The sequence below is a fragment of the Zootoca vivipara genome, chromosome 7 (genome assembly GCF_963506605.1).
Source record: "Zootoca vivipara chromosome 7, rZooViv1.1, whole genome shotgun sequence".
NCBI classification, from domain to species: Eukaryota; Metazoa; Chordata; class Lepidosauria; order Squamata; family Lacertidae; genus Zootoca; species Zootoca vivipara.
The window spans coordinates 88,418,962-88,444,283 of record NC_083282.1 but is presented as its reverse complement, the minus strand read 5'-3'; the positions used below and the strand labels follow the sequence as shown (position 1 = coordinate 88,444,283).

At 42.4% G+C, this 25,322-nt stretch overlaps 1 protein-coding gene across 2 annotated transcripts; it reads left to right on the top strand.

Moving 5' to 3' along the window:
• Window positions 1-102: 102 nt before the first annotated feature.
• On the top strand, window positions 103-20,624 carry YTHDF1 (YTH N6-methyladenosine RNA binding protein F1). Of its 2 annotated transcripts, XM_035122852.2 has the most exons (5): window positions 103-889; window positions 3,577-3,601; window positions 5,864-5,943; window positions 13,717-15,243; window positions 18,980-20,624. In XM_035122852.2, exons 1-5 carry the CDS (start codon window positions 863-865, stop codon window positions 19,004-19,006), a joined length of 1,686 nt encoding a protein of 561 aa, XP_034978743.1. In that variant the 5' UTR covers window positions 103-862; the 3' UTR covers window positions 19,007-20,624. The 2 variants fall into 2 exon arrangements, with proteins under 2 accessions (XP_034978743.1, XP_034978741.1); XM_035122850.2 differs by lacking the exon at window positions 103-889 and having other exon boundaries at window positions 942-3,601.
• The last annotated feature ends 4,698 nt before the right edge of the window (window positions 20,625-25,322 follow it).

The following is a 25,322-nucleotide window of genomic DNA, read 5'->3' as shown; positions in this document are numbered from 1 at the left end:
CGGCAGATGATGCATTCTCCTCTTTCCTCTCGGGTTAGCGTGAGCAGCTAGGGGCTGGGGGTGTGTTTTTCCCCCCTCGTCCCCTCCCGGCATGCCCCGCGCGGCAGTGGCGCTGACGTCACCGCCGCCCGGTCCCCGCCGCCATTGGAGTTGGAAGGCTCCTCCGGCAGGCAAATTTATATATATATATATAAATATATAGATACATATCTATACATCTCTGCAGCACCGCTGCCTCCTTCTCTCTCCGCCGCCCGAACCGGGCTCGCGGTTCGATTCGGGAAGAGGGGATAAGGAAAGAGCGGTCGGAGAAAGGCTTCTCCTGTCTCCCTCAGGCCCAGAGGGAGGCGAGCGAGCGAGCGGAGGCAACGGCAGCTCCCTCAGCCCTGCGCGAGGAGGAGGCCCGCGATGTGAGGGGAGCGGGGAGGTGGAACGGGCGCGCGCACGAACGGGCCGGCGAGGGCGCGCACGCACGAGGGCGGGGGGGCGGCAGCAGCAGCAGCCCTCCTTCCCCCCTCCCCTCCTTCCCTTGACCTCAGACTCCCCCCCTCACCACACACCCCCATCCTCTTCGTTTTTCCTGCCACGCGCGTGCGCAGCGCGCCCCCGCCCCTACGACTCTCCCTCCCTGCCCCCCACCCCTGGGAGAAGCGGGAGGGGGGAGCGCACCCACCCACATTCCAGCCATCTCCTTTTCTCTCTGTCTGGGTTTCTTGACACCCACCCATACCCTTCTTCTCCCCTGCCCTCCTCACCCGCGCCCGGCCTTGCCCCCCGCCCCCTCCTTGTTTCTCCTCCCTCCCCTCCCCGGTCCCTCCCCCCCCTCGCTGCCACCACCACCACTTCAGGGCGCGCATGAGAGATGTCTGCCACCAGCGTTGACCCCCAGGTAAGCGGATCAAGGGTGGGCGTGGGGAGAGGGAAGAACGGGCAGCGCTCGCCCACAACCCCCCCTTTCCCCCCTCCCGGCATTTCCTTCTGTTTGCAATTTAAACCTTGAGCTTCTTTAATTCTTCCTGGGCCTAAGCATAAGCAACCCACCCAGCCCGCCTTATCCACACTCGCCCTTGTTTCTCTTTCCCGTTTTATGCAAATCCAGCCCTGTCCGTTTTAGAGGGGCGGGAGGGATGAGGTTTTTCTTTTATTTCTTCCGCCTCTTCCCCCTCCAGGCCTTTGTTCGGTCCCGTAAGAGTTTGGCTGTGTCACACGCACTACTAGGCCCTCGCAGGGGCTGTTACAAGCGTTGTGCTTCTGAAGGTTGTGTACATTAAGTGCGTGCTTAATGTGAGGGTGAGATAAACACATATGTGCCTCTGAGAGGAACTGCAATTGGCCGTGATTTTGTTGAGTACAGTATATACGCTTGGTTCCAAACCAGGGTTTGCATTTGTGCAATGTGTGAACTGGACATCTGCAGTCATTGTATGGTTCCTTTTTGAGGAAAGGTAACTGGATGTTGCAATAAAGTCTTGCGACTTAAAGGCTAATAAATGTATTAGGGCGTAAGCTTGCATGGACTATAGTCCATCTCATCAGATTCATGAAGTGTTATTCTGAAAGATGTACATGCACACATGCCTTGGGATGCACTTCATGTACCAAAAACTTCACATCTCTTCCCCACTCAAGCTGTACAGTGTAGGGTAGCAATGGGAAACATGGTCTTCCAGATGTTGCTGGACTACAGTTTCCATTGCCCCAGCTAGCAAAGTCAGGAATAAGGAGAATTGGGAGTCCCAACAGCATCTGGAAGGCCACAAGCTCCGTATTCCAGTGTAAGGCCTGTATTACTTATCTTCAGCTCCCCTTCCACTTTCTGGATCTTTCCACTTTCTTTGAAATACATGCTCCACATTCCTCTCCTGGAGGAACTTTTCTCTTTGCTGTCTTCGATTTTGTGGGGAACTGCTCCCTTTATTCATACATGACATTTCTGTAGGACTTTCAAATGGTCTTCTATTAACTCAGTAATTCTTAACAATCATTCTGTAAAGTAGGTAAATAGTGTATATTTGTGTCTGTGGCTGAGAAAGTGGTGGCTTGCTTAAGGCTACCTTGTGATACCGTGGCTGATACAAGGTTTGGACCAGCAACCTCAGGGTCATAGCCATAAAACTATACCAAGGCTATGCATTTTCCAGAGGTGTAACTATGTCTGTTGCAGTAAAAACTGCAGAGAGACTTGTGGCATCTTGAAAGACTAACAAATTTACTTCATCAGCTTTGCCTGCAAAAGCTCATGCCATAATAAATTTGATAAGGTACCTAAATATCCTTTCTGATGCTTACTGTAAGTGCCCTTTGTTAGGGTGTTCAATTTTATTTCCCACCTATTTCTTGCTTTCTTACCCTGTGTATATGTCATTCTTTGATGTGCTACTTCTTGATTTGTTTCTGAAGGGGGGGGTGTTTCTCTGGTTTCTACAAGACTTACCTTTGTTTTTGTTTTTTTGCTTTACTTCTTAAATTTGGAGATGTGGCTACCTTCCCTTCCACCTTTCTCTTTGTGCTTGAGATGCCCAAAACTTTAGTGTTCCTCTTCATATGTCTTTCTTAACAGACAACATTTCCCACATCTTTGTTTATAAACCTTTTTGGGCCTAATGGCATACCTGCAAATCACAGAAACTGTCATGCGTGCAAAACACACAGAGCAAACTTTTCTATTGAATGCAATAGGATGTTTCTTTGAAGTCTAATTTTAGCAGGAAAGTGGGACCCTGTAGGTACCAGGAAAGGCCCTTGTATGCATGTGTGTCCACAGTGACCCCCTGTGTAAACTGTTGTGGCTACTCTATCCCCCTGCAGGTTTTAGGTATTCCTGAAGGTTCCAAAGAAGTCAACTGCTCTTTTCTTTGTTATCTCTCCCTAGCAATTCCTCCCTTGGCATTTCATACACATGCTAAAGCTAGGTGTTTCCCTTATCTGTTTCTCTTTGTTTCTGCCTTTGCTCTTGAGTCGTAGTGCTTTTCCAGTGTGTGTCTGCCTTGCAGTCCCCAACCTTGTCTCATGAGGTTGCGAGGGGTTTCTAAAAACATCAAAGAGCCTTCTGGATCAGCACAATGTCTCACTTAGTCCAGCATCCTGTTCTCACATTGGCCTACCATATGCCTCTGGAAAGCCTAAATGTAGGACCTGAATGCAACAGGAGTCTCTCCTCTCCCTCTCTTAAAAATACCATGCTCAATACTTTACTGTCATCCTGCAATACTACTGAATGTTCATTTTGTACTACCGTAATTTCTTGGGAGTCATTGAATACTGTTCATGCAGTGCCATTGACCATTTCTAGCTGGAACTAGCAAGAAATACTTTGAGGTGGTTCCCTGTACATATTGACTGACTAAACTGGTAACAGATGCAGAAACCCAAGACCAGAAAGAAAGGGCTGTGGTTGGGAATTGTAGGACTTTACATGGCTTTGCCCTGTCTGTCAGTGTAGGTTACAATATTATATATTCTTTATATATCATGGATTAAATTGGAATGATCTTTTGCTTTATTGTGGCTCAGGAAGTGACATATTATCTGCTCTATCTCTCTTCTTTATCTGAACATGTGCTTATGACATCACAGAGACCGAAAGGACAAGATAATAAAGGTAAGGAAATTTTTAATTTAAAATAGATGGTTCAGAAAGTAGATATACTGGATGAAACTTGGCTTTCACTGTTGAAACAGATCTTATTAAAATGCAACAAGATCCTGTGCAGAAGTAAGTCTTACTGAATTTCAGTGGCATTTACTCAGGATGTTTGATTAGGATCAATGTGTTAAAGTGTTTGTATGTTTTCACACCACTGTTTCTGTGCTGACATTTGTCTCAGTTTTTGTTTGAAAACAACGATGCATACCTATTTATTTTTGCAAGAGGATTGTTTACGTTTGTATAAAAGGATAGATAAAATAGGTAAATTTTCCAAGATTGTAATAATTTTGTATTGTAGTTAGGCCACTTCCTCTTCTGTCACCAGAGTATTATTGGTAGTTATGGGATTATAGGTCATGGGAGTTGACACATCACTGCTCTTTTTTCCACTGAAACTATTTTTGGAGCACTCACCCCAAAGTTCAAACTCCTCGACTGCAAAATGCAGAGATTATGTATAAAATAGAAACATTTGACACAGCTGAATATAGGAGAACAAATAGCCTCACATTTGGATCATGCTGTTACATATTTTATTTAGATTTATAGTCCACCCAATTCTGAAACTTAAGGGCGGACCACAATACTTCAGAATCAAAAGTACCATATAATTTGCATCTTCAAATGAGTCGTTCTTGTTTCCACAAGCAATTGTGGAATCGTTTAGCATCATCTTCCAGATCTTTTCTTCATACTAGTTTAGTATTTGGAGTTAAAATTTTGTGGGAAGTTTTTCCAGCCTGTATATTTTCAACAACATTAACAGGGATTTAAAAACAGCTTTAAAAAGTAAGCATGGTAGACAATATGGAAAACTTCGCCATAAGTATCCTTTGCTTAGCCACGCCATGCCATCAGTTTCCTATTGTTTGCTGGATCCCTGAGCACAACCCAGAACAGAGTTAGGCATGCTAGAGCCCATAGATTTCAGTGGTCCTTGGCTTTGGCATCTTCTGTCTAGTGTTCTCGAAGTGCCCTTCTACAGCGTTTTAATTGTTTGCTCTGTGGTTAATCCCTCCCTAACAATTAAGTATAAATGCTTTCTCTTATTTTGTTACACTAAGCCGTTTAAAACTCATAATTGCCCTAAGCTATAATATTTGTTTCTAGTATGGGGGTTTGTAGTTTCATAAAGGCTTAATTTATTTATTTTTGCATAGTTTAAGGAAGACTTCTGATTTTGTGCACATAAAAGAGGAGAGTGTTTCCCCCCCTAAAAGTTATTCTTTTGATATCTATCTAAGGTGGTATTTGAACATTTATTATGTTTTACTTATATAAAACTCTTCTGGTAACTTACGCACATGTGTTAACTAGTTAGTGGCTTTGAAACCTCCTATCTTCATATCATGTGGTCTGCCATCAAACACCTGCACACTGTGAACAGTTCTGGATATGGAGGATTGCTGTAGGCTTCCTGCAGCAGACATGAAGTACTGGCCAGGCTTGTTGGGCTTCAGTGTATCCCTGTGTCAACTGAGTGCACCTAAGACCATGCGTAGCACTCCCCTGAAGCTGCACATTACAGTGGAAATCTTTAATAACTGTCAATCTGTCTTTCAGGGATACTTGTCTGTGTTGAAGGTCTTCTCAGTGAGGAACCTGTGATAAGCAAGAATCCCAGGGTTCCTTAGACTGCAGTCTGAAAAGCTGTCTTTAAAAAACCGATATTTTTGCTAGTTATTATACATTAATAAAGAGCAATACCTATAATAATCCAGATTGTTATGAGAAAGTATAGAGTCTCCATTCTACATAAAGGATACCAAGACTTGAACTTTAAAGACCATTTAGCTAGCATTTTATTGACCTCTTCCTGGCATGCCATGCTGACTTGGAGGCCTCTCAGATTTCTGCTCTTGCTTGCTAAGCTTCTCTAGTCTTCCTTCTCAGGCGAAGAGTATGTTAGTACATTGTATGAATGTTACTCCTGTTCTTGCCAAAGCTGTGTTGCAGGTTGTTGAAAAACCAGCTTGCAAGCTGCTCAGTAAATGTCATTCAAACTAGTCTTATAGGCAACAATGGCATTTAGCGTTCCTGTGAAAGATTTTTTCCCCATCTTGTTGAAATCTGACCCCTCTGCCTTGTCTGAATTTACAATGCCATAGGATAAAAACTGCTTTGTTTACATATGCTGTCACTGTGCTTTAGGAAATGGTTCTTACTGAAACTTCAAGAATGTACACGGCTATAACTTCAGCTCTTTTGTTTCAGTGCAAAATGGTTCTCTTCATCAGAAAGATACAGTTCACGACAACGATTTTGAGCCTTACCTTTCTGGGCAGTCAAATCAGGTTAGTTAGCACTGCTAAAATTATTATTTGTTTCTTTTTTTAAAGTGGGGGCTTTTGGAGAGTAAAGATGATCAGAAAGTTGTGTAATTTTTTTTAAGGAAATCATCCTAATATATTGTAGAGAGAGCCAAAGAACATTCATTCTGATGTAGCACTCCCTCTGATTCCAGGTAAACAAATAACCACTGGTTCAGCTGAGTCAATGCTCACTCATGTGTCAGTTCAGAAGTAAAGATCCTATCACAGTTAATGCTGAGAATTGTAAGAATCTAAAATGTTTGTAAAACTTTGATCTTGAAACCCCAGCCCAGTAGCTTATTGGGTACATACCTCAGCAAATGAATTTGTGTGAAAACTATAAAGGTGTTTCGTATAAGGTAGCTGATGTAAACTCCATTTCAGGCTGTTAAATTGTACTTTATACTATGCATAATATGCATTCATACAATGCCCATGATTTTGAGGAATGTTGTTGTGGGGAGCATACTGTATTTCCAAGCAATCAGCTCTTCTATGTAAAACTTCTGACTGCACATCATTTTTGCCATATATTTTCTAAGTGTGGAGAAGAGATCTCCTCCTCCACCTGCTGCTGCTTCTATAAGGTGCCAGCAAACTGCAATAAGTCATTAGCCATTCAGCAGGTCTTTGGGTTTTCTTGTTTTCTTTTTAACTTAAGGAGGACAAGCTGTGCATGGGGGTTTCATGATTGGGACTCCCAAGTTTTGTTTTGTTTTTACAAAAAGCATCCAGGACAGCATATTCTTATGAATGTAATTGGTTATAAAGTTTTTTTAGTATTGTTTTTTTAAACTGCAGTAACCCACCCTGGGACTTTGTGGTAAAGGGTGGATAAGAAATTGAAATAATAATAATAATAAGGTAAAAGATTTCTGGACGGTTAAGTCCAGTCAAAGGCAACTATGGGATGCAGTGCTTATCTTCACTTTCAGGCTGAGGTAGCTGCAGACAGCTTTTTCTGCGTCATGTGGCCAGCATTATTAAACCACTTCTGGCACACAGAACACCGTGACAGAAGCCAGAGCGCATGCAAATGCTGTTTACCTTCCCACTGCAGTGGTACCTATTTATCTACTTGCACTGATATGCTTTCGAACTGCTAGGTTGGCAGGAGGTGGGACAACAGTGGGAGCTCACGCCATTGAACGGATTCAAACTGCCAAATTTACGATTGGCAAGCCCAAGAGGCTCAGTGGTTCAGACCACGTCGCCACCCACGCTCCTATTCATCATCAGCAGCACCATAAATGGCTTTTGGGGAGGGTGTTCTGACCCTTTTACCCCTTCATTGATCCTTCAACTTAAGTTACCCCCAAAGCTGCTGTTTGATGCAGAGTTTTCCCTCTTGGGATAATGGCAGCTTCAGGGGTGTAGTTTGAATCAGAGGTAAAGGATTCAACCATTTCCCATCACAGCTATGATTCCTCCCACCCCAGGCACATACACATACTCCCCCCCCCCAAAAAAAAATGTCGGGAGTTGTCATAATGGAGAAAAACATCACATGTAGTTTGATCCTCAGTTGCATAGATGAATTGGTTATATTGGAAGTATAAAAGCATGCTTCACCCATATAATGAGGTGAACACCTTCAAAACCCTTGGGGTTAAAACTTTACTGTAGATGGATTAAGTAGCTGAAGCATTATTTTAAAAGTTGGGACAACTGTTTTCATTCACTGTTCTATAGACCACAGCTTTAACTATAGACTTATTTAGCAGTTTTCAGCTTGCCAAATTATTTACAGTTCTTAACTCATTTAACTGTCATGATAGCCCTGTGAGTTAAATCTGTATGAGAGGTACTGGCTCCCCAAAGGCCAGTCTGTGAAAATAGTTGAACTGACATTTAACTTAGTTGGTACACACTTCAGCCCAGCTGCCTATGTTCAACACTTCGTTCTAGCCCAACACTTAAAATAGGCAAGTTGTTTGGGGGTTTCTTTTTCATGATGAGAGTTTTATTTTGTTGTAAAGTTGTCTTGATGTGCTTCTTTCTGTATAAAGCAACTAAGAAAGGCCAAATAATAATAATAAGTTACTTGCATGGCACTGCTGCTGAGGATTCTAAACACTTTTCCTTCTCAGTTGTGTTAGTGACTCTGGAGAATTTTGTCTTCCCCAGTAAAGTGTTGCTTGACACACTTCCCTTGTCAGCTGAATTTATCCCTTATCTTTTAAGTAGCTTGGGCATATCATGGTTTGATCCTTTCTGTTAACTACCATGTTGTAACTTACGTGATATAGGGTTATCCCAGGAATAGTTAGATATGGAGAATCATGCTTTATTACAGGGTGATGAACTAGGTTACCTTCAGGTCTTTTACTGCTCTGCTCTTTAAGGATGGTAACTGATGGTAACTAATTGCTGAAAAGAAGTACTGGAACCTATATGGTGCATATTCTTGATGGCCTGTAGAAATTCATTTTTAATAACAATATCATATGTGTATTAAAGAGTTTTAAATGTCTGAATTTTAAAAATGTATAGGTATTATCTTGAACAAATGACATGCTCAAATTTTAACAGACCCCCCAAGGCAGAATATTTTTATCAGTGGAATATTTTAACAGTGGAATCATCTCAGAAAATAGCTTCCAGTACTTCTCCATGTAGGCATGTGTATCAGTATTGACAGTGCATGAGTAATTTGCTTGAATAATCTGAACTGATCCATCATTTCTTTGGGTAAGAGTAGTTTGGAAGAAGTCCAGTATGAGCTGGTAGCTATTTGCATGGTCCTTTACTGTGACACAAAAGGGACCCAGGTGGCGCTGTGGTTAAACCACTGAGCCTAGGGCTTGCTGATCAGAAGGTCGGCGGTTCGAATCCCTGTGACGGGGTGAGCTCCTGTTGCTTGGTCCCAGCTCCTGCCAACCTAGCAGTTCGAAAGCACGTCAAAATGCAAGTAGATAAATAGGAACCGCTACAGCGGGAAGGTAAACGGTGTTTCCATGTGCTGCTGTGGTTCGCCAGAAGCGGCTTTGTCATGCTGGCCACATGACCTGAAAGCTATACGCCGGCTCCCTCGGCCAATAATGCGAGATGAGCGCGCAACCCCAGAGTCGGTCACGACTGGACCTAATGGTCAGGGGTCCCTTTACCTTTACCTTACTGTGACACAGTCCTTCCATGTAATTGTACTGGAATTTTCAGCAAAGCTTGATGGGGCAATGCCTGCCGATGAGACCCAGGCCACTTTTTCAGCAGAAAGCCCTGTCTGTATGCTGTGTGGCATTCACATAGGTGAAGCTTATTGCCGGGGTGGACAGGCCATGCTGTTTTGTTAAATAGGTATAATTGTTACTTTTTCAACTTCTTTGTGAAAAGCTTGTAAATAAATATCTTCAATAAAGTTGGTTTGCCATGCTACAATCTTTCATACACTCTTAACTGCCAAGCTGCACATTTGTAATACAACATCAGAAACCCATAACAGGTGAAAAAGGTGAAATTGACCAATTAGGATTTTAATTTCAAGAAACCCGAAAGTGTGTATAAACAACAGCAACCCAGAAAGTTAAGATGAAATTGGATGAAATGCAACTTAGTAGTCAAAGTGTTACTAAAGGATCATGTGACAGAGGGCAAGCAAAATACAGTCGTACCTTGGAAGTAAAACGGAATCTGTTTCGGAAGTCCGTTTCACTTTTAAAACATTCGGAAACCAAAGTGTGGCGCCTGATTGGCTGCAGGAAGCTCCTGCAGCCATTCGGAAACCATGTTGAATGTTCGGCTTCTAAAAATAGTTTGCAAACCGGAACGTCACTTCCGGGTTTGCAGCATTTGGAAGCCAAAAGGCCAGTACCAAGGCGTTCAAAAACCAAGGTACGACTGTAGTGGGGAAATTTACCAAAGATGAGAAAAACGGCTTTATTCTGCTAAGGCTGCACATGGAAATGTTAGACTTGGAGTTACTAGATAGCATCAGGTCACAAAGTCACAAAGTTGTGCTGGAAAGGTTAGGACAGGGGTCAGCAACCTTTTTCAGCCGTTGGCCGGTCTACCATCCCTCAGATTATGTGGTGGGCCGGACTATATTTTGAAAAAAAATATGAACTAATTCCTATGCCTCACAAATAACCCAGAGATGCATTTTAAATAAAAGGACACATTCTACACATGTAAAAACATGCTGATTCCCGGACCGTCAGACTTGGCCAGACTTAGAAGGCGATGGGGCCGGATCTGGCCCCTGGGCCTTAGTTTGCCTACCCCTGGGTTAGAATATCAAAAATACCTGAGGTTGAACGTATGCTAGGTCACTTGTAATTATGGCTCCTTTTAGCTTGAATGGTGTGTGGTCTTGTAAGATAGCAAAAGTCTCCACGGTTAGATGTACTGTAGTGCAAAGTTAGGGTGTCAAAGTGTAAAAGCATCACCTGGTAGGCAGGAATCACTGTTTCTTCCTATGAATTATTAATGCTTACTTTTTACATTTTTGGTATCCAATGGCACTGAATAAAATGCATCTCTTTTAGCATAGAAGCACCAGTAATTTGGAACACTGCTCCTGTTGAAATCAGACAGGTGCCTACAATCCTGATACTTTTTTGTCTGTTGAAAATGTATTTTGTTTTGTCAACTGTGTGTAGAGAGTTAAATTGATTAAGTTTGGGGGGGGTTGGTTCTATGTTTTACACTTGTATAGTTTTAATGATTTTATTGTACATCACCTTGACATATTTTTTATGAGTTTACATTTAGAAATATTCATATAAAATAGATAATAGATTAATAAAAAATAAAGTACAGTAAGCCCACAATAAAGTACATTATGCCTGCAACTTATTTGAATTTTAACTTGTGCACATTCAGCTTTACACACTTGGCAAAAAAATGTTTAAAAAGGGAACAGAAAGCAGACTGGTGTCTGGGAAAGAAGACTTTGGCAATCACACCTGCCAATGTGCTTTGACTATACACAATTTTGGCTTTAGGTGTGATCTCCAGAACGTAAAAACCCATGCATAAATTGAGGACTTACTGTATGTTTATTATTTCTGAAGTATCAGTCATGGGACTGTAGGAACAGTGTATTTGGTTGGTGCCTGAAAAGGGATTAATCTACTGCACGGTGGATGGAAGGAAAGGGAAGATAACTTTATAATACAGTATTGTTAACTCCAGAATAATGATTATTTTAATACATTAGAAGGAGAAAACTGACTAGGTGGCTGGCTGGACCTTTAGATGACAAGGGAGTCCAAAGATGTGCTAAAGGAGGTTGCAGCAAAGCTGGTGATTGTATCCAACTTAAGGTCCTGCTCTGAGTAGGACTTAGTTGGATACACCCCTGAGTGAATTATTTTCACCTGTCTTTGCTGTCGAAGAGGTAAGGCAGATCCTGGTGCCTGAACTAACTTGGGAGTCCAAGGAACTGAGGCCAGCAGTGGTGACAAACTAAGCCTTATTGACAAACCGGCAAATCACTGGGACTAGAAGGCATCCAGCTGAGAGTTATTAAATAACTTAGGTGTGAAATTACTAACCTTCTGACAAGTAAGTTGTCATTTAAGATCAGCCTTCATACTTGAAGACAGGAAACTCTGAAACCAATTTTTTAAAAGGGAATTCAGGGGCATCAGATAAATTACATGCCAGGCAGGTTAACAACTGTTCTAGGATAACTGGTGGAAAACATTATTAAAGGTATAATTACCAAGCGTCTAGAATAATAAATCTTGATGAGAAACCAGCATAACTCCTGCAAAGATAAATTCCATCAAATTTTTATAGTTCTTTGAGGGTGCCAACCATCATAGATAATGGTGATCTAGTAGACATTATTTACTTAGATTTTCAAAAAGCTAAAGATTTTCAAAAAGCCAAAGTCAGGTCATAAGAGGTCTGGTTAAGGAACAGAAGACGGGGAGTAGGGATGAATTGGCCATTATCACACTCGAGGGGTGTAAGAAGTGGGGTTCTTTGGTACTAATATTGGCATGTGTCCTTTTAAGCTTGTTAATAAATGGTCTGGAGGAAGCCTTGTTGATGAGAATATGAGAAGAGCTTGACAAGTTTCAAAATGTTCAGTTTACAAGTAGAAAAAACTAAATCAGATCACTCTGTAGGGAATATGAAAATGTTATGATGCAAATCACCCTGTGTAAATACTCAATTTCAATATGCCCATATCACTAAGCTGTGCCGTTTGGTACTCCAAGAGTAATGGCCACCAGCTTTGCTTTAAAAGATGTTTAGACAAATTCACAGAGAACAGGGTTGTCAATGGCTACTAGTCAAGAGGGAAGTGTACTACTTGTATTTGTATGCAGTATCCCTTTTAACCTCAGTTGCCGAGAAGAACAAGTGATGGCAGTACAGTTGCACTCATGCCCTGCTGGGAATCTCCCAATGGGCATCTTGAGTGGCCGCTGTGAGAATGCTAAACCAGGTGGGCCTTTGATATGGTCCAGTTGGGCTGTTGTGACTGGCCTAGGGGAAAAGGAGCTGTGTAAAGGCTAAATAAAAAAGAGTGATAAAAGGTTGCTGTTGTAGAAATGACATGGAGAAAGGTTTTCAAGGTTCATGAGAGAAGACAACTTAAAGAGTGGGAGAATCTATTACTGAGGTTGAAAGAAGGTGATTAGTCATGGTTGTGAGAGAAGGGAACGTAACAGGAAACTGGGCAATGTAGGTAAGGAGGCATGGTGCCTTAGGACTGGAATGGCGAGTTATGGCCCACCAGCTGTTCTTTAACTAAAACTCCATAATCCCTGGCTGTTGGCCAGGCTGGCTGGGACTGATGGCAACAATATCCCAAGATACACAGGTTCCCCATCCCTGCCTTGAGAACAAATTTGTCTTCCTGGGCTCCTTTGGGTGGAAGGGTAGATATAAACATAATAAATAAAATGAACTGAAGAACTCCCTTGTTAGAGCCAATGACGACAGTCACAGTAGCCGGCCGGTAGAGTAAAAGGACAAGAAGATTGAGAGATGTGAAGTAGAACCAGTGAGTTGTAAAATGTGATTGAAATAGCTGACAAGATGAAGAATGATGAGAACAATTCTTAATAGACAAACTGAATTAATCTGAGTGAGAAATGCTAGTGAGATTAATGAGCATGCAAAATAACCAGAGCCATGGGCCAAAGAGCAATGGAGAAGATTGCAAAGTGCCAGGACTTTTCAGGGAAGCGGAAGTGACATGTTCTAGCACATAGTTGAAACTGAGAAAGAGGAGAGTCAAATACGAGATTTGTGCATTTGCAATAATTGGGGTTGGAAATGTTACTAGAACTTGCATTTATGTTATATTTTCTCTCAAGGAATGTTTGCGATTGCTTGCACAGTATCACATTTTTCATACACTTTGATTTTACCAACTAACTTAATGTGCTGAAATACTGGCATCTTGTGAAACTACTTTAGTCACAACTCACTAGTTGGCTTAGCGTGCCCGCTGAAGGCAGAGAAGACAAGGCTTATGGTTTAGGTTTATTAATTATGTATTTCAAAAAGTTTTTTATTTCTACAGTCTCAAAGTGATCTACAAGCAAGTAAAATATAGTAATAGAATTATAATGGGGCTGCCTGGGGGGGGGGACACCTCTCCATGTCTCCAAGATTCACCCATGAGACTGTTTGTTGTAACGCTTGTGAACTAATACTAAACCTTTCTAAACATTGAGGGCATGTGATAGCTCTTTCAGTTACAGCAGATTTGTACTTTTCTGAAGCATCTCTTCTAGTTTGAATAACACTGTGAATATCTGAATCTGAAATTACTTTTCTTGTCTTTAACAGAATAACAGCTATCCATCAATGACAGATCCCTACCTGTCCAGTTATTACCCGCATTCTATTAGCTATCCCTACTCTCTCAGTGAAGCACCATGGTCAACTGGAGGAGACCCTCCTATTCCATACCTCACTCCCTATGGACAGCTCAGTAATGGTGATCATCATTTCATGCATGATGCTGTTTTTGGACAGCCTGGTGGACTGGGGAACAACATTTACCCGCACAGATTCAATTTTTTCCCTGAAAACCCACCTTTCTCAGCATGGGGAACAAGTGGGTCCCAAGGGCAGCAGACTCAGAACTCAGCTTATGGAAGCAGCTACAGCTACCCGCCCAGTTCCCTCGGTGGTACTATGGTGGACGGGCAGACAGGATTTCATAATGATACTCTAAACAAAGCTCCTGGAATGAACAGCATCGAGCAGGGAATGGTTGGACTGAAGATTGGTGGGGACATCACAGCTTCTGCCGTGAAAACAGTAGGTTCTGTGGTCAACAGTGCTGGGATGACAGGCGCTTTGTCCGGCAACGGGGGTTCAAGTATAAACTTGCCGGTATCTAAGCCAACCTCCTGGGCTGCAATTGCTAGCAAACCCGCAAAGCCTCAGCCCAAGATGAAAGCAAAAAGTGGGCCTGTGATAGGAGGGGCTTTACCTCCACCCCCTATCAAACATAACATGGATATTGGTACCTGGGACAATAAGGGACCTGTGGCCAAAGTTCCAACTCCTCAGCAGATCCCATCTCCTCAATCAGTCCCACAGCCACAAATCATTCAGCCTATTCCTGCCCAACCACCTCCACTGGCCCAGCTGCCATACCAGAACCCTCAGCCGCCGCCACCACCTCAAAACCGGTGGGTGGCGCCTCGTAACAGAAATGCAGCTTTTGGCCAAAGTGGAGGAACTGGTAATGAGAACAACTCTCCTGGCAGTACCCCAGCAAACTCCATCCCAGGCAGCGAATCCCACCCTGTCCTTGAAAAACTGAAAGCTGCTCACAGTTATAACCCTAAGGATTTTGAATGGAACCTTAAAAATGGACGCGTGTTCATAATAAAGAGCTATTCTGAGGACGATATTCATCGTTCCATTAAATATTCCATTTGGTGTAGCACAGAGCATGGCAACAAGCGTTTGGACAGTGCTTTCCGCTCTATGAATAGTAAGGGTCCAGTCTACTTATTATTCAGTGTCAATGGCAGTGGACATTTCTGTGGAGTGGCGGAAATGAGGTCGCCGGTAGATTATGGCACCAGTGCTGGTGTCTGGTCTCAGGACAAATGGAAGGGGAAGTTTGATGTCAAGTGGCTCTTTGTAAAAGATGTGCCCAACAACCAACTCCGACACATCAGGCTGGAGAACAATGACAACAAACCAGTTACAAACTCCCGTGACACTCAGGAGGTGCCCTTAGAAAAAGCAAAACAAGTGCTTAAAATTATTGCTACGTACAAGCACACAACTTCTATCTTCGATGACTTTTCCCATTACGAAAAGCGCCAGGAGGAGGAAGAGGTGGTGCGGAAGGTAAACTGACTTTAGAATGTCTTACTGAACTTGTGGAAATATGTGAGGGCAGGGCGGGGGGAGAGACCTAAGGGCTTGAAAGGGGCTTCTGATTTGTTTTAAAAAGCAAATGCCCATGCTTCACGTCTTGTGGTTTTTCCAGAGATCCACAGCATCCATACATAATCTCTGCTAGTTGGTCTAAGATGTCAGATTTGGCTTCCATCCTAGAAGTAGTATGGGTGGAATCCGAACCCATCCACTGCCACTTGCCATGTCTGCTTGCGGGCAGGGGCAGGAATGCATTCTGAAGACAATCTCTTGTGCCTTGTGAGATGTCATTCTGGGGAAGCCTCCCCCCACCCCACAATATTGGAGGTCTCATTTGAGGAAGCTTAAAAGCCTCCCTGTGTGAGTGGAACAAATACAGCTGTTTGGATCTTGACCTGTATTCAGTAAAGTTGATGTCATTGTTAGTACTCATCAACTGCACCCAGTATTTTAATACCCATTGCAATTGAATTTGTACCCTTCTAATAAAACATTACAGGTCACATGTAAGACTGAGGAGTCAGCCGCTAAGTAACTTGCAAAATTTACAGAGAGATTTTTTTCAACTGAACTCAACGAGGGAAGGCCCAGGAGAGCGGGGTTGAACAGCTTTAACTTTAAAGTAAATGGTTCTTTACTAGTGTAACCCCTCCTTCCACTTTACATGTACAGTACAACAATACAGTGGTGCCTCGCTTAACAAATGCCCTGCTTAACGAAATTTCCGCTTAACGAAAGGTTTTTTTCTAGTGGAGGTTGCCTCGCTAGACGAATTCGTTTCACGAAAAATTTGTCTAGCGAATCGCAGTTTCCCATAGGAATGCATTGAAATTCAATTAATGCGTTCCTATGGGCAAAAAAAAATCAAAAAAAATTCAATGCATTCCTATGGGGTTCGCTAGACGAATTTTTCGTTATAAGAAAAGACCCGTGGAACGAATTAAATTCGTCTAGCGAGGCGCCACTGTAATAGAAGGCAGAAAATTAAAATCTGTTCAAATAATTACCCTCAAAAATTGCAAAATGCAGTTCATTGGGAATATATTGTACTTTTATGTTGTGAACAGCCCTGAGATTTATGGATAAAGGACTACTACTACTACTAATAATAATAATAGAAAGAAGATAAGCATAAAAGCAGTAATGAGCATGGATTTAAAGGAGCCAAGAATGTAGGAGAACTGGAGGGACAACTAGACCAAGGATCTAGTACTTCCATCAGCTTGGGCAAAAGGGCACATGATTCAGGCATTAGGGTTAGTGCCCTCAGCTTCAGTCTGGAGAATGCTCCTTGTACATCTTTACCAAGTCTAGGCAGCAAGTTGACCTCTCAAGTCAGATGTGCTCCTTTCAGCTGCTCCACTTGCCCTTGCCCTTACCCTTGCTCCTACCTGATGAGGAGGCTGTCTCAGCTGCTGGTTGCTTTAGGTTCCAGGTTTATTCATATTTTTTAAGAGAACTTCTCCATGAATTGCTGATAAACCTGGGAATGTGTTGTACAGTCATACCTCATGATACGTCTGCCTCATGTTGCACCTTTTCAGGTTACGGATGCGGCGAACCCGGAAGTCCCGGAACGGGTTACTTCCGGGTTTGGCACATTCGTAACCTGCGCGCATGCGCAGAAGCGCTAAATTGTGTTTTGTACATGCGCAGAAGCACTGCATTGCATCACGTGTGTGCGCATATGTGGCGCTTCATGTTGTGGCCTTTTCATGTTGCGAACGGGCCGCCAGAACGGATCCCGTTCGCAACACGAGATACCACTGTATATGTAATGCTTCCTAGGGAAAAAGTAAGGCTGAATGAGTTTCCCTTGACTTACCTAAAATGCCTCCATTTTACAATTCCCTGGGGAGTAGGAGATAACGTACTGTTTTCGTAAGGAAGTGTGGGATCTGGTTTTATGAGTAGTGCTTTAGAAAATACAGCAGTGGATTTTTTTTTTACGCCTCTTAAGTATATCAGAATAATATACAGAACAAATTCCAGCATTATAGACTTAGCCTAATGCTTGTATTAAAAAATTCTAGTGACTGATATTGCAAAAGCAAAATTCTTAGGCTACTTTCCAGAAAGTAATTGGTGCGAGCAAGGTCACTGTTTCTTGCAGTCTTTGTTGTTGTTTTTCTGACCAGCAACTCCTTTTCCCAAAACAACAAGCCACTGTCAAGTTTAAAATACTACTTCGGGCCATAGTTTTGGAGTTGTTTCTTCATGACATAAAAGTGTGCCTTCAAACTTGAAGAGCAGGCCTGTTTAGGTGATCAGTAAGGCTGCCGTAGTTTTCTTCTAAAGAACAGTAGCAGGCTGGGATCCAGTGAGCCTCTTTCAAAAAGCCTAGGGACTTGCATGGTCCAGTGTCATGATGTGGGGTGGACTGTGGTCAAAGAAACACAAGTCCCGAGTCCCCTTCTGCTTGCTTGTGAGACTTTGCAATAGTTCTTCTCCTGCTTTTCAGCCAAAGGACTCTCAAGAGTGGCTGACAAAGATTTAAAAGTGATTAAAAAAAACACAGTAAAATGAACAGAGCAGCCAAAGCATATCGGTCCCAGACTAGGTTAAAAAAAGCAGTTGCAAAATGATAAAAGAGGGTGTCTGATTTCACTATGTTGGCTGCATTCACATGACATGCTAAACCACACCTTGGCTTGGCAAGACCATGCAAAGCCAATGTCTGTTTTTAATGTATCATCTAAACTGGGACTTGTGGTTAAGCTCAGTAGCTCCAAGCTGCAGGCTTCTTGAAAAGTGTATGGAGTTTCATGTTGACAAATTAGGGGGCTGGCTCTGTGCCAGTAGTGGCATGGGAAGGGCGGCATTGCTTGCCTGGCTTCCCAAAGATGTGCATTACTGCCAGTTACCAAAACAGGGAGTTTGGGAGGCAGTGGGGAAGTGCGGTGCTGGCACAGCAGCAAGGGTGCAAGATTGAGTCCACCATTTTGCTCACACTGCACTCCCTACTCCCTCACCCCTCTCTGTCTTGGTAACCAGAAGTGGCATGCACTTTTGGAAAGACAGATAAACTGTGCCACTGGTCAATACTGAGCTGTAAGGTAGCTGCCAGGAGGGGTGAACTTTTCTTTTTCTATCACTCACTAGCAAGCTAGTGAAAAAAGTACAGGCCAGTGTCTATTGTGAGGTTCTTTGCAGGGTATTTTATATCTTAATTCGCAAGCAAACATCTTTCTCCATACTGGGAAGTTTGCTGAGAATATAGAAGCCATTGTCTTGTTTTTGGTGGCCCAGTTTGACTTTATTTGTTTACTTAGTTTACTGCTTACTGTTTTTTAGCTGGTGCCACAAAGAGTACAGTGGAGCAGCCTGCTTGATCTCAATAGGCAGGGAGTTCCAAAATTCAGGCGCTGCCACACTAAACGCTTGAGTTCATACCCAAAGGCTCATTTATAAGAACACATTGAGTTCTTACCAAGGCACACTCCTTCATTGTCTCCTGAGAGAGACGGGTGCCAACCATTGATCACAGTTAAGTTTTTAAAAAATGTTTGTGGCATAAGAGTAGAACCCAAGTTGTGTCCCCTTAATGAGGGATTTTTGTTGCATCCTTGTTCGTTGTGCACATGGAACAAAACTCCTGACACACGGAGAGAATTATATGTCCCGATACTATAAATCTGTGGTCGTGGCAGTGCATCTTAAAACAGGTACAAATAAGTGTTCTAATACGATGTTTTTTTCTTTACAGGAACGTCAGAATCGAAATAAACAATAAGAATAAACATATATATGGTTTGCTATAAATATATATATAAATATATATATATACTAGAACTGATATTAAATTTGATTATGAAAAATTGAATCTTTTTAAAAATTTGCTCTGATGCTGTATTCTGGCATCAGGAGACTAAAACTTTCAGCTCCAATATCTTTTTGTGCAGGGGAAATTAAATTGTTGCATCTTTTAAGTACATTGTAGTATGTGTTTGGTTTTTGGTTTTTTGGTTTGGTTTTTTTGCCCTAGTGAATATGCATTAATTTGTACCTTTTCTATGTAAAATGCTGTAGAATCCACAAATAAAGGTGTTTTGCTGGGGTTTTTTAATGGTTAAAGAAGTTCATCTATAATTGAAGTTTCTGATAAATATTAGTATTTCCCAAAGACTTTTTACCTTCAACACAAATTATGTTTCTAATCTGAAAATTCACTATAATTTTATATTTATGTACTGCAGATCCTCTTGTTTCAACAGTCTCCAAAATTGTCTTGCTCTTTCAAGGCAAGCATACAAAAAACAACCTTGTGTGTGTTTTACTTTTTTGTCATTTATTTGGAGAAATAACATCTTAAGTCAAAAGCATTGACAATGCAGCAAGTTCAGATCTCTTTGTATAGTTCACTTTTTATCTGTTTTGTTGATTGGTTTTTTTTAAAAAAAATCCTGAAAGCACTTTTCTGTCTTGTAGAAAATGAAAAGGGAACAATTCACAAGTATCACATCTCACATGGGCTGCATAGATGAAAATTGTACAAATGCAATTTTGCACTTGCATAATTTTCAGTCCTTTTCAATGAAGTTTGCATGAGAAATGTTCCCCTTGGGTTCTTCCTCATGCAGTCTAAAAACAGATTTTCGTTCATATCTGATGAATTTTGTGTGCACCTGCTATATCATATCCTGCAACAAAAAGATGAGATTTTCTCTGCCATCATTTTTTTTGTGTTGTAGTTTTTTAATGGTTTAAATGTTTTCAGCATTGCAGGGGTTTGGGGGCAATGTGGCTTTTAAAGGCTTTTTTCAGCTTTCTAATACCCATTAAATCATTTTTAATCTGTCCCCTGTTTTTGTTCTTCACCCACCTTCTCTAAAATGTCATTTAAAATTTTATACCAATTATGGTGAGCTTTAATATAGAATCTTAGTACAGACTCATATGATGGATTATGCTTCAGATGTTTAAAACTGTGTGTATGTGTCTATTTTTTTCTGTTGGATGAGTAAAAACAACTGTTTTAAGAAACGGAATTTGCTGTCATGTTTTTGTGGAATGAGGAAGCTATTGAAGAAATGGCCACCAACCGGAGTTTCAAAATTAAGCATGAATTCTTGATGCTCATGCCTGTTGCTCTAGCACATCGAACCTGCACGTGTTTATTGTAGAGGATCTTTTACTTATATTAGAAAGCAAATATCTTCTGAAATCTACTTACTCAAGAGGACCTCCGATTTAAATGAAAGTTTAAGCTGTATCATTTAGACTTGTATTTAGAACATATAGCTTTGTCTCTGGACTGTTGCTTCCGATGTAAGGAGTAATGGGACAGCAATCAGATTAACTTTTTTCCTCTAGGAGAATACAAGCCTTAATAAATAATACCTACTTAGCAAGTGTGATGTCATCTCATTTCTTCCCCCTTAGCACTTGGAAGCTCTGGCTTGTTTGCCCTCTGCTGGTCAAACGCTGCGGGGAGGGAAACATGGTGGAGTCTTGAGGGCTTGATAGCTGCTGACATGACCTTGTTGATGGATCAAAGCCAACTTTGATGGATCACAAGCGCTTTCCTTGGTGCCTCCAAGGAGGAAGTGGCAATTCATGTGAGCGAGGTTGGTCTTTCTCCTATGATGTTGTTGCTGCTGCTTACCTGGAGCAAGGAACAGTCTTCCTCTGTTTCATTATGCTGGCACTTGTTGAATATGAGTGTATATGTGGAAATTGGGCCAGATCCAACTAATAATACTCAGTGTCAACTCACTGAAATCAGTGGGTGTAAGTTTATCCTACCCATTGATTTTGATTAGTCTGCACCGAGATGACTTAGTTGGATTCAGTCCAAAGGAGTGTTACGGTCCTGGGAAAATAATCATCATGCAATGTGTTGCCTGCTTTTAAACTCTATGGCTTTGAGACCAAAAGAGGCCTGTAGCCACAAAGCCTGCACTCACTTAGAAAAATCATAAAGCCTACTTAAATTACATTAAATCGTTTACATCACCTCTTTCCTCCAGCGTTGCAGCTAGGGTTATTGCTCATATTGTTTGAGAGGAGCCTTCTTTAACTTCTTTTAAACTTTCTATAATTTGTTGAAACTTCCTTCTGTCTTTAATGGGGCGAGCAGGGTGGGTGTGGACTCCAGCAGAATGGGAGAAGAGACAAGCTCCAGCTATTCTTTCCCATCCCCTGTCTCCCATGACCTCCAAATCTGCTATGGAGGTTATGCCAGCCTGTTGATTAAGTGTTTGCCCAATGAAGACTAGCTTCCAGCAGTTAATTCTTTAGTAGATGGATCCTTCTGTTACTTCAATTAAGAATTGCAACTCTGCTCTTTGATCCATTATTTTTGATCTTGGTTTCAAAACAAAAGGTTACTCATTTCTTCCCCTGCTTTTGAGTTCAGGTTCAAAAGCCTACCCTTAGGTACCTGGGCTCACTCTTTTGATATTTTCTTTAACTTTGGCATTTATCGTGGTAATACAGATGCAGTAAAAACCTGTCTCTGGGCTGTTTGGTTTAAGGTTGCAAGTGCCTGTTCATAAGACTGAATAAAAAAAAATCCCTTCCAGTAGCACCTTAGAGATCAACTAAGTTTGTCATTGGTATGAGCTTTCGTGTGCATGCACACTTCTTCAGACTGAATGTTCTATATAAAAATTACACCACAGAGAACTGGTGTATCAAAAGGATTCTAGCCTTTTCTCCCTACCACCCTACTTTTGATTGTGAAGTGATTTGGGGTGAGGTATGTATTTAGAAGAGTTTAATCATGAGCCCCTTCCAGAGGCCTAAAGTGGTACAGTCCTCAAGATTGCTGCCTTGGTTATGGCAGAACCCCTGCTTTTGACAAGTTAAAAGTGGCAGCAAAGCATTCCACGTGCTTAAAAGGATTGCAGTTGATCCTGATCTCCCACATCTTTTCCAAGAATCTTGAGTGCAGCAGCTGTTGCCTTAAGGGCCAAACTGCTCTCTCGTGAAGTTTCAGGCATCAATCGGGAAAAGCAGGTGTGTGTGTGAAGCAAGCTTTGAGATACTCCATAGACCAGGGGTGCCAGATCTGATGAAGTGAACATGCGTGAGGGCCAGCCAAAGTTGTTGAGCTTTTTTTTAAGGGTTGTTTTTAGGCCCCCAAAACGGACTTTGGACATGCCTGCCACAGACAAAACTCACGTGTGTCTCTTCCCAGCTCCGTCATGAATGCTCTGTAGTCTTGAAGCACAAATTTGAACATTTGGCCGAGGGGAAAGCAAGCTTCTGAACCATGGGTGGGAAACCTGTGGCCGTCCAGATGTTGATGGACTACAAATCCCATCATCCTTAAACAGCACGACCAGTGAGTCAGGGAAGATGAGGGTTGTAAAAAGGTAAAGGACCCCTGGCAGTTAGGTCCAGTTGCAGACGACTCTGGGGTTGCGGCACTCATCTCGCTTTACAGGCTGAGTTAGCCGGCATTTGTCCACAGACAGATTTTCTGGGTCACGTGGCCAGCATGACTAAGCCGCTTCTGGTGCAACGGACCACTGAAACCAGAGCAGCACATGGAAACGCCGTTTACCTTCCCGCCAGAGCGGTACCTATTTATCTACTTGCAGTTTTTGGGCGTGCTTTTGAACTGCTAGTAGTCCATCGATATCCAGAGGGCAGCAAATTCTCCATCAAGATTCTGGTTGTTGGAAAAAGCTACAGGAACAACAGTTAAGTACCACAGCACACATGGCTTTCGTGCTGATCCTGCTGCTGCGATTTCTTCCTCACGCTATCTGTATCAAACCTTTCCTCTGCTTAACCTTTGAAAGTTCATTTCTAGAGCTTAGTCCTTTAAGCTTATACCAAAGTCTGTTGCTGCAGCGCTACCGGTTGCCAGCAATAGAGCTGGAATCTGTTCCCCCTACAAATAGCTGCAAATATTTGGTCTCCCACCGCAGCATTTGACATAAATCTGTTTTTACTGTGTCTGAATAGAGCGCCCGCAGTAGTTGTGAATCGCAAGAGGCATTTTTGTTCCGTTCACTTCACCACTCAAGACATGAGTTTTCCACTTACATAAAGTGGAGGTTCAGAGAAACTGGGTCAACTTAAAAGTAATGGCAAGATTGTGTAATGGGAGACGGTCAGTTTAGGTACAATGGCAACAACGGCAACTCCCATGTCTGAGTCCAAATGCTATGGTTGGCACCCCTGTGCAGGCGAAGAAGAGGTGCCCTGTCTTGTCAACTAGTAAGCTGCAGGATGGCACCTTGCTGGGAGCTCCTCCTACCCAACCCACATTTGGTGGGAGCAGTGCTTCTGAATACCAGTTCCTGGAAACCATGGGAAAAGAGAGTTGCTTTTGTATTCTTGTTCATCTGCCTGGTTTGTCACAGGCATCTGGTTGGCCCCTGTGAGAACAGGGTGCTGGATTAGATGGGCCATTGGCCTCATCCAGCAGCCTCTTCTTTCATCCTTAGCCCTGGAGTTGGCCCAGGGGCACCCCAAACGCATTGGTTCCCCTTTGGAAACAAAACAAGATCACTCAGAACTCCCCAACCAATGAGCACTTGCTCTGCCTCCAGAAGGTCTCGGAGTCCGTCATCGACATCTCCTGGCAGGGTTGGGACATTTGCCAATAAATGGCCTGACTCTGAATAAGGCAGCTTCCTGTGTTCATCTAAATACTTTCTTTAAAAAACCCTGGAAGGTTAATGGTTTTTGTTTCTAAATCTCTCCATTTCATCATTCAGCAAAAGACAGTCTTAAGTTACTAATTCCTGACCTTGCAGTGTGCAGTCAATGGGCCACACAGGGTTTTGCCACTGTGTGCATTTGGAGATGGGGGAGAGAGAAAGAGAAAGAGAGAGATGCAGCAGCTTTAAGAGGACTTGTTTTATAACCTGTCAGGGATTTTGTACCTGGAACGTTCCCATGACAACAGATTGCCGCTCTGTTTCTTTTACTTTTCTTTAATGCCGCAGCCATGCCCAATTATCACGCAGTAACTGCTAAATCAATAAGGGTCAATAATGCTGCATACGACTTTCAGTAATGGAGGCGTCCTCATTGGGCGGCAAATATTTGCCTTCCCAGATCTCTTCTCTCCAAGGCCTCCTACAATTCAGATTGTTTTGTACCTGGGAGAAGAGTTCTGTGCAGAGCTAGTGCAGCTCAACTGAGATACTGAAAGTGGTTTAGATGGTGAGGTAGATAGAAAGATAAGAAAACTGTAGGCAGGAGGAAAACCAAAACAAAAGAGGAAAATGAAATGATTGCATATTTATTGGGGAAGGGATTCAGTTCTCCCTCCCAATCAAAGATAGAGGCAGGGCTGTGCAGAGGTACTTCGTGCTAAACTAAAAACACACCAAGGAAATAAAAATTTAGCACCAAGAGATACTGGGTTTTGCAAAGAATTTTGCATATATACAAGTGGTGCCTCGCTTAACAAATGCCCTGCTTAATGAAATTTCCGCTTAACGAAAGGTTTTTTCTAGAGGAGGTTGCCTCGCTAGTCGAATTTGTTTTACGAAAAATTCGTCTAGCGAATTGCGGTTTCCCATAGGAATGCATTGAAATTCAATTAATGCGTTCCTATGGGCAAAAAAAAAAATCCAAAAAAAAATATCAATGCATTCCTGTGGGATTCGCTAGACGAATTTTTCGTTATAAGAAAAGACCCGTGGAACGAATTAAATTCGTCTAGCGAGGCACCACTGTATCCCTTTCTGCATAATTGGAATCTGTTTTAAACGATTAAAATATATGGTATTCTGCCAGAGTGACAACAGACCTATCTGCAGCAACTGGGATTCTCGTTCTGCAACCTGTTTGGCGTCTCAGATTTCAGCAGATAACTGCCCACAGCATATTCAGCTGACTTCCAGATTGGATTACTGGCATGCACTCGATGTGGGGGGCTCCCTTTGCACTTGACCCAGAAGCTGCGGCTAGCGCAGAATGCCGCAGCGCAGTTGCTGGCAGGAGTGGGACCCTGTGTCAACCTCCTAACTCTTCTGCTCAGAGGTCTCCACGGCTTGTTCCTGCTCCAGTCCTAAACTACAAGGTGTTGCTGTTAGCATCAGTGCCATCCCAAGACATTTTGACCCCTGAGGCAAACCACA

Coding starts and splice junctions, on each gene's coding strand:
- YTHDF1 (XM_035122850.2), top strand. CDS start 3,487: ATGATCTTTTGCTTTATTGTGGCTCAGGAAGTGACATATTATCTGCTC. Junction 3,602..5,863: donor GAAAGGACAAGATAATAAAG/GTAAGGAAATTT, acceptor CTTTTGTTTCAG/TGCAAAATGGTTCTCTTCAT. Junction 15,244..18,979: donor AGGAAGAGGTGGTGCGGAAG/GTAAACTGACTT, acceptor TTTTCTTTACAG/GAACGTCAGAATCGAAATAA.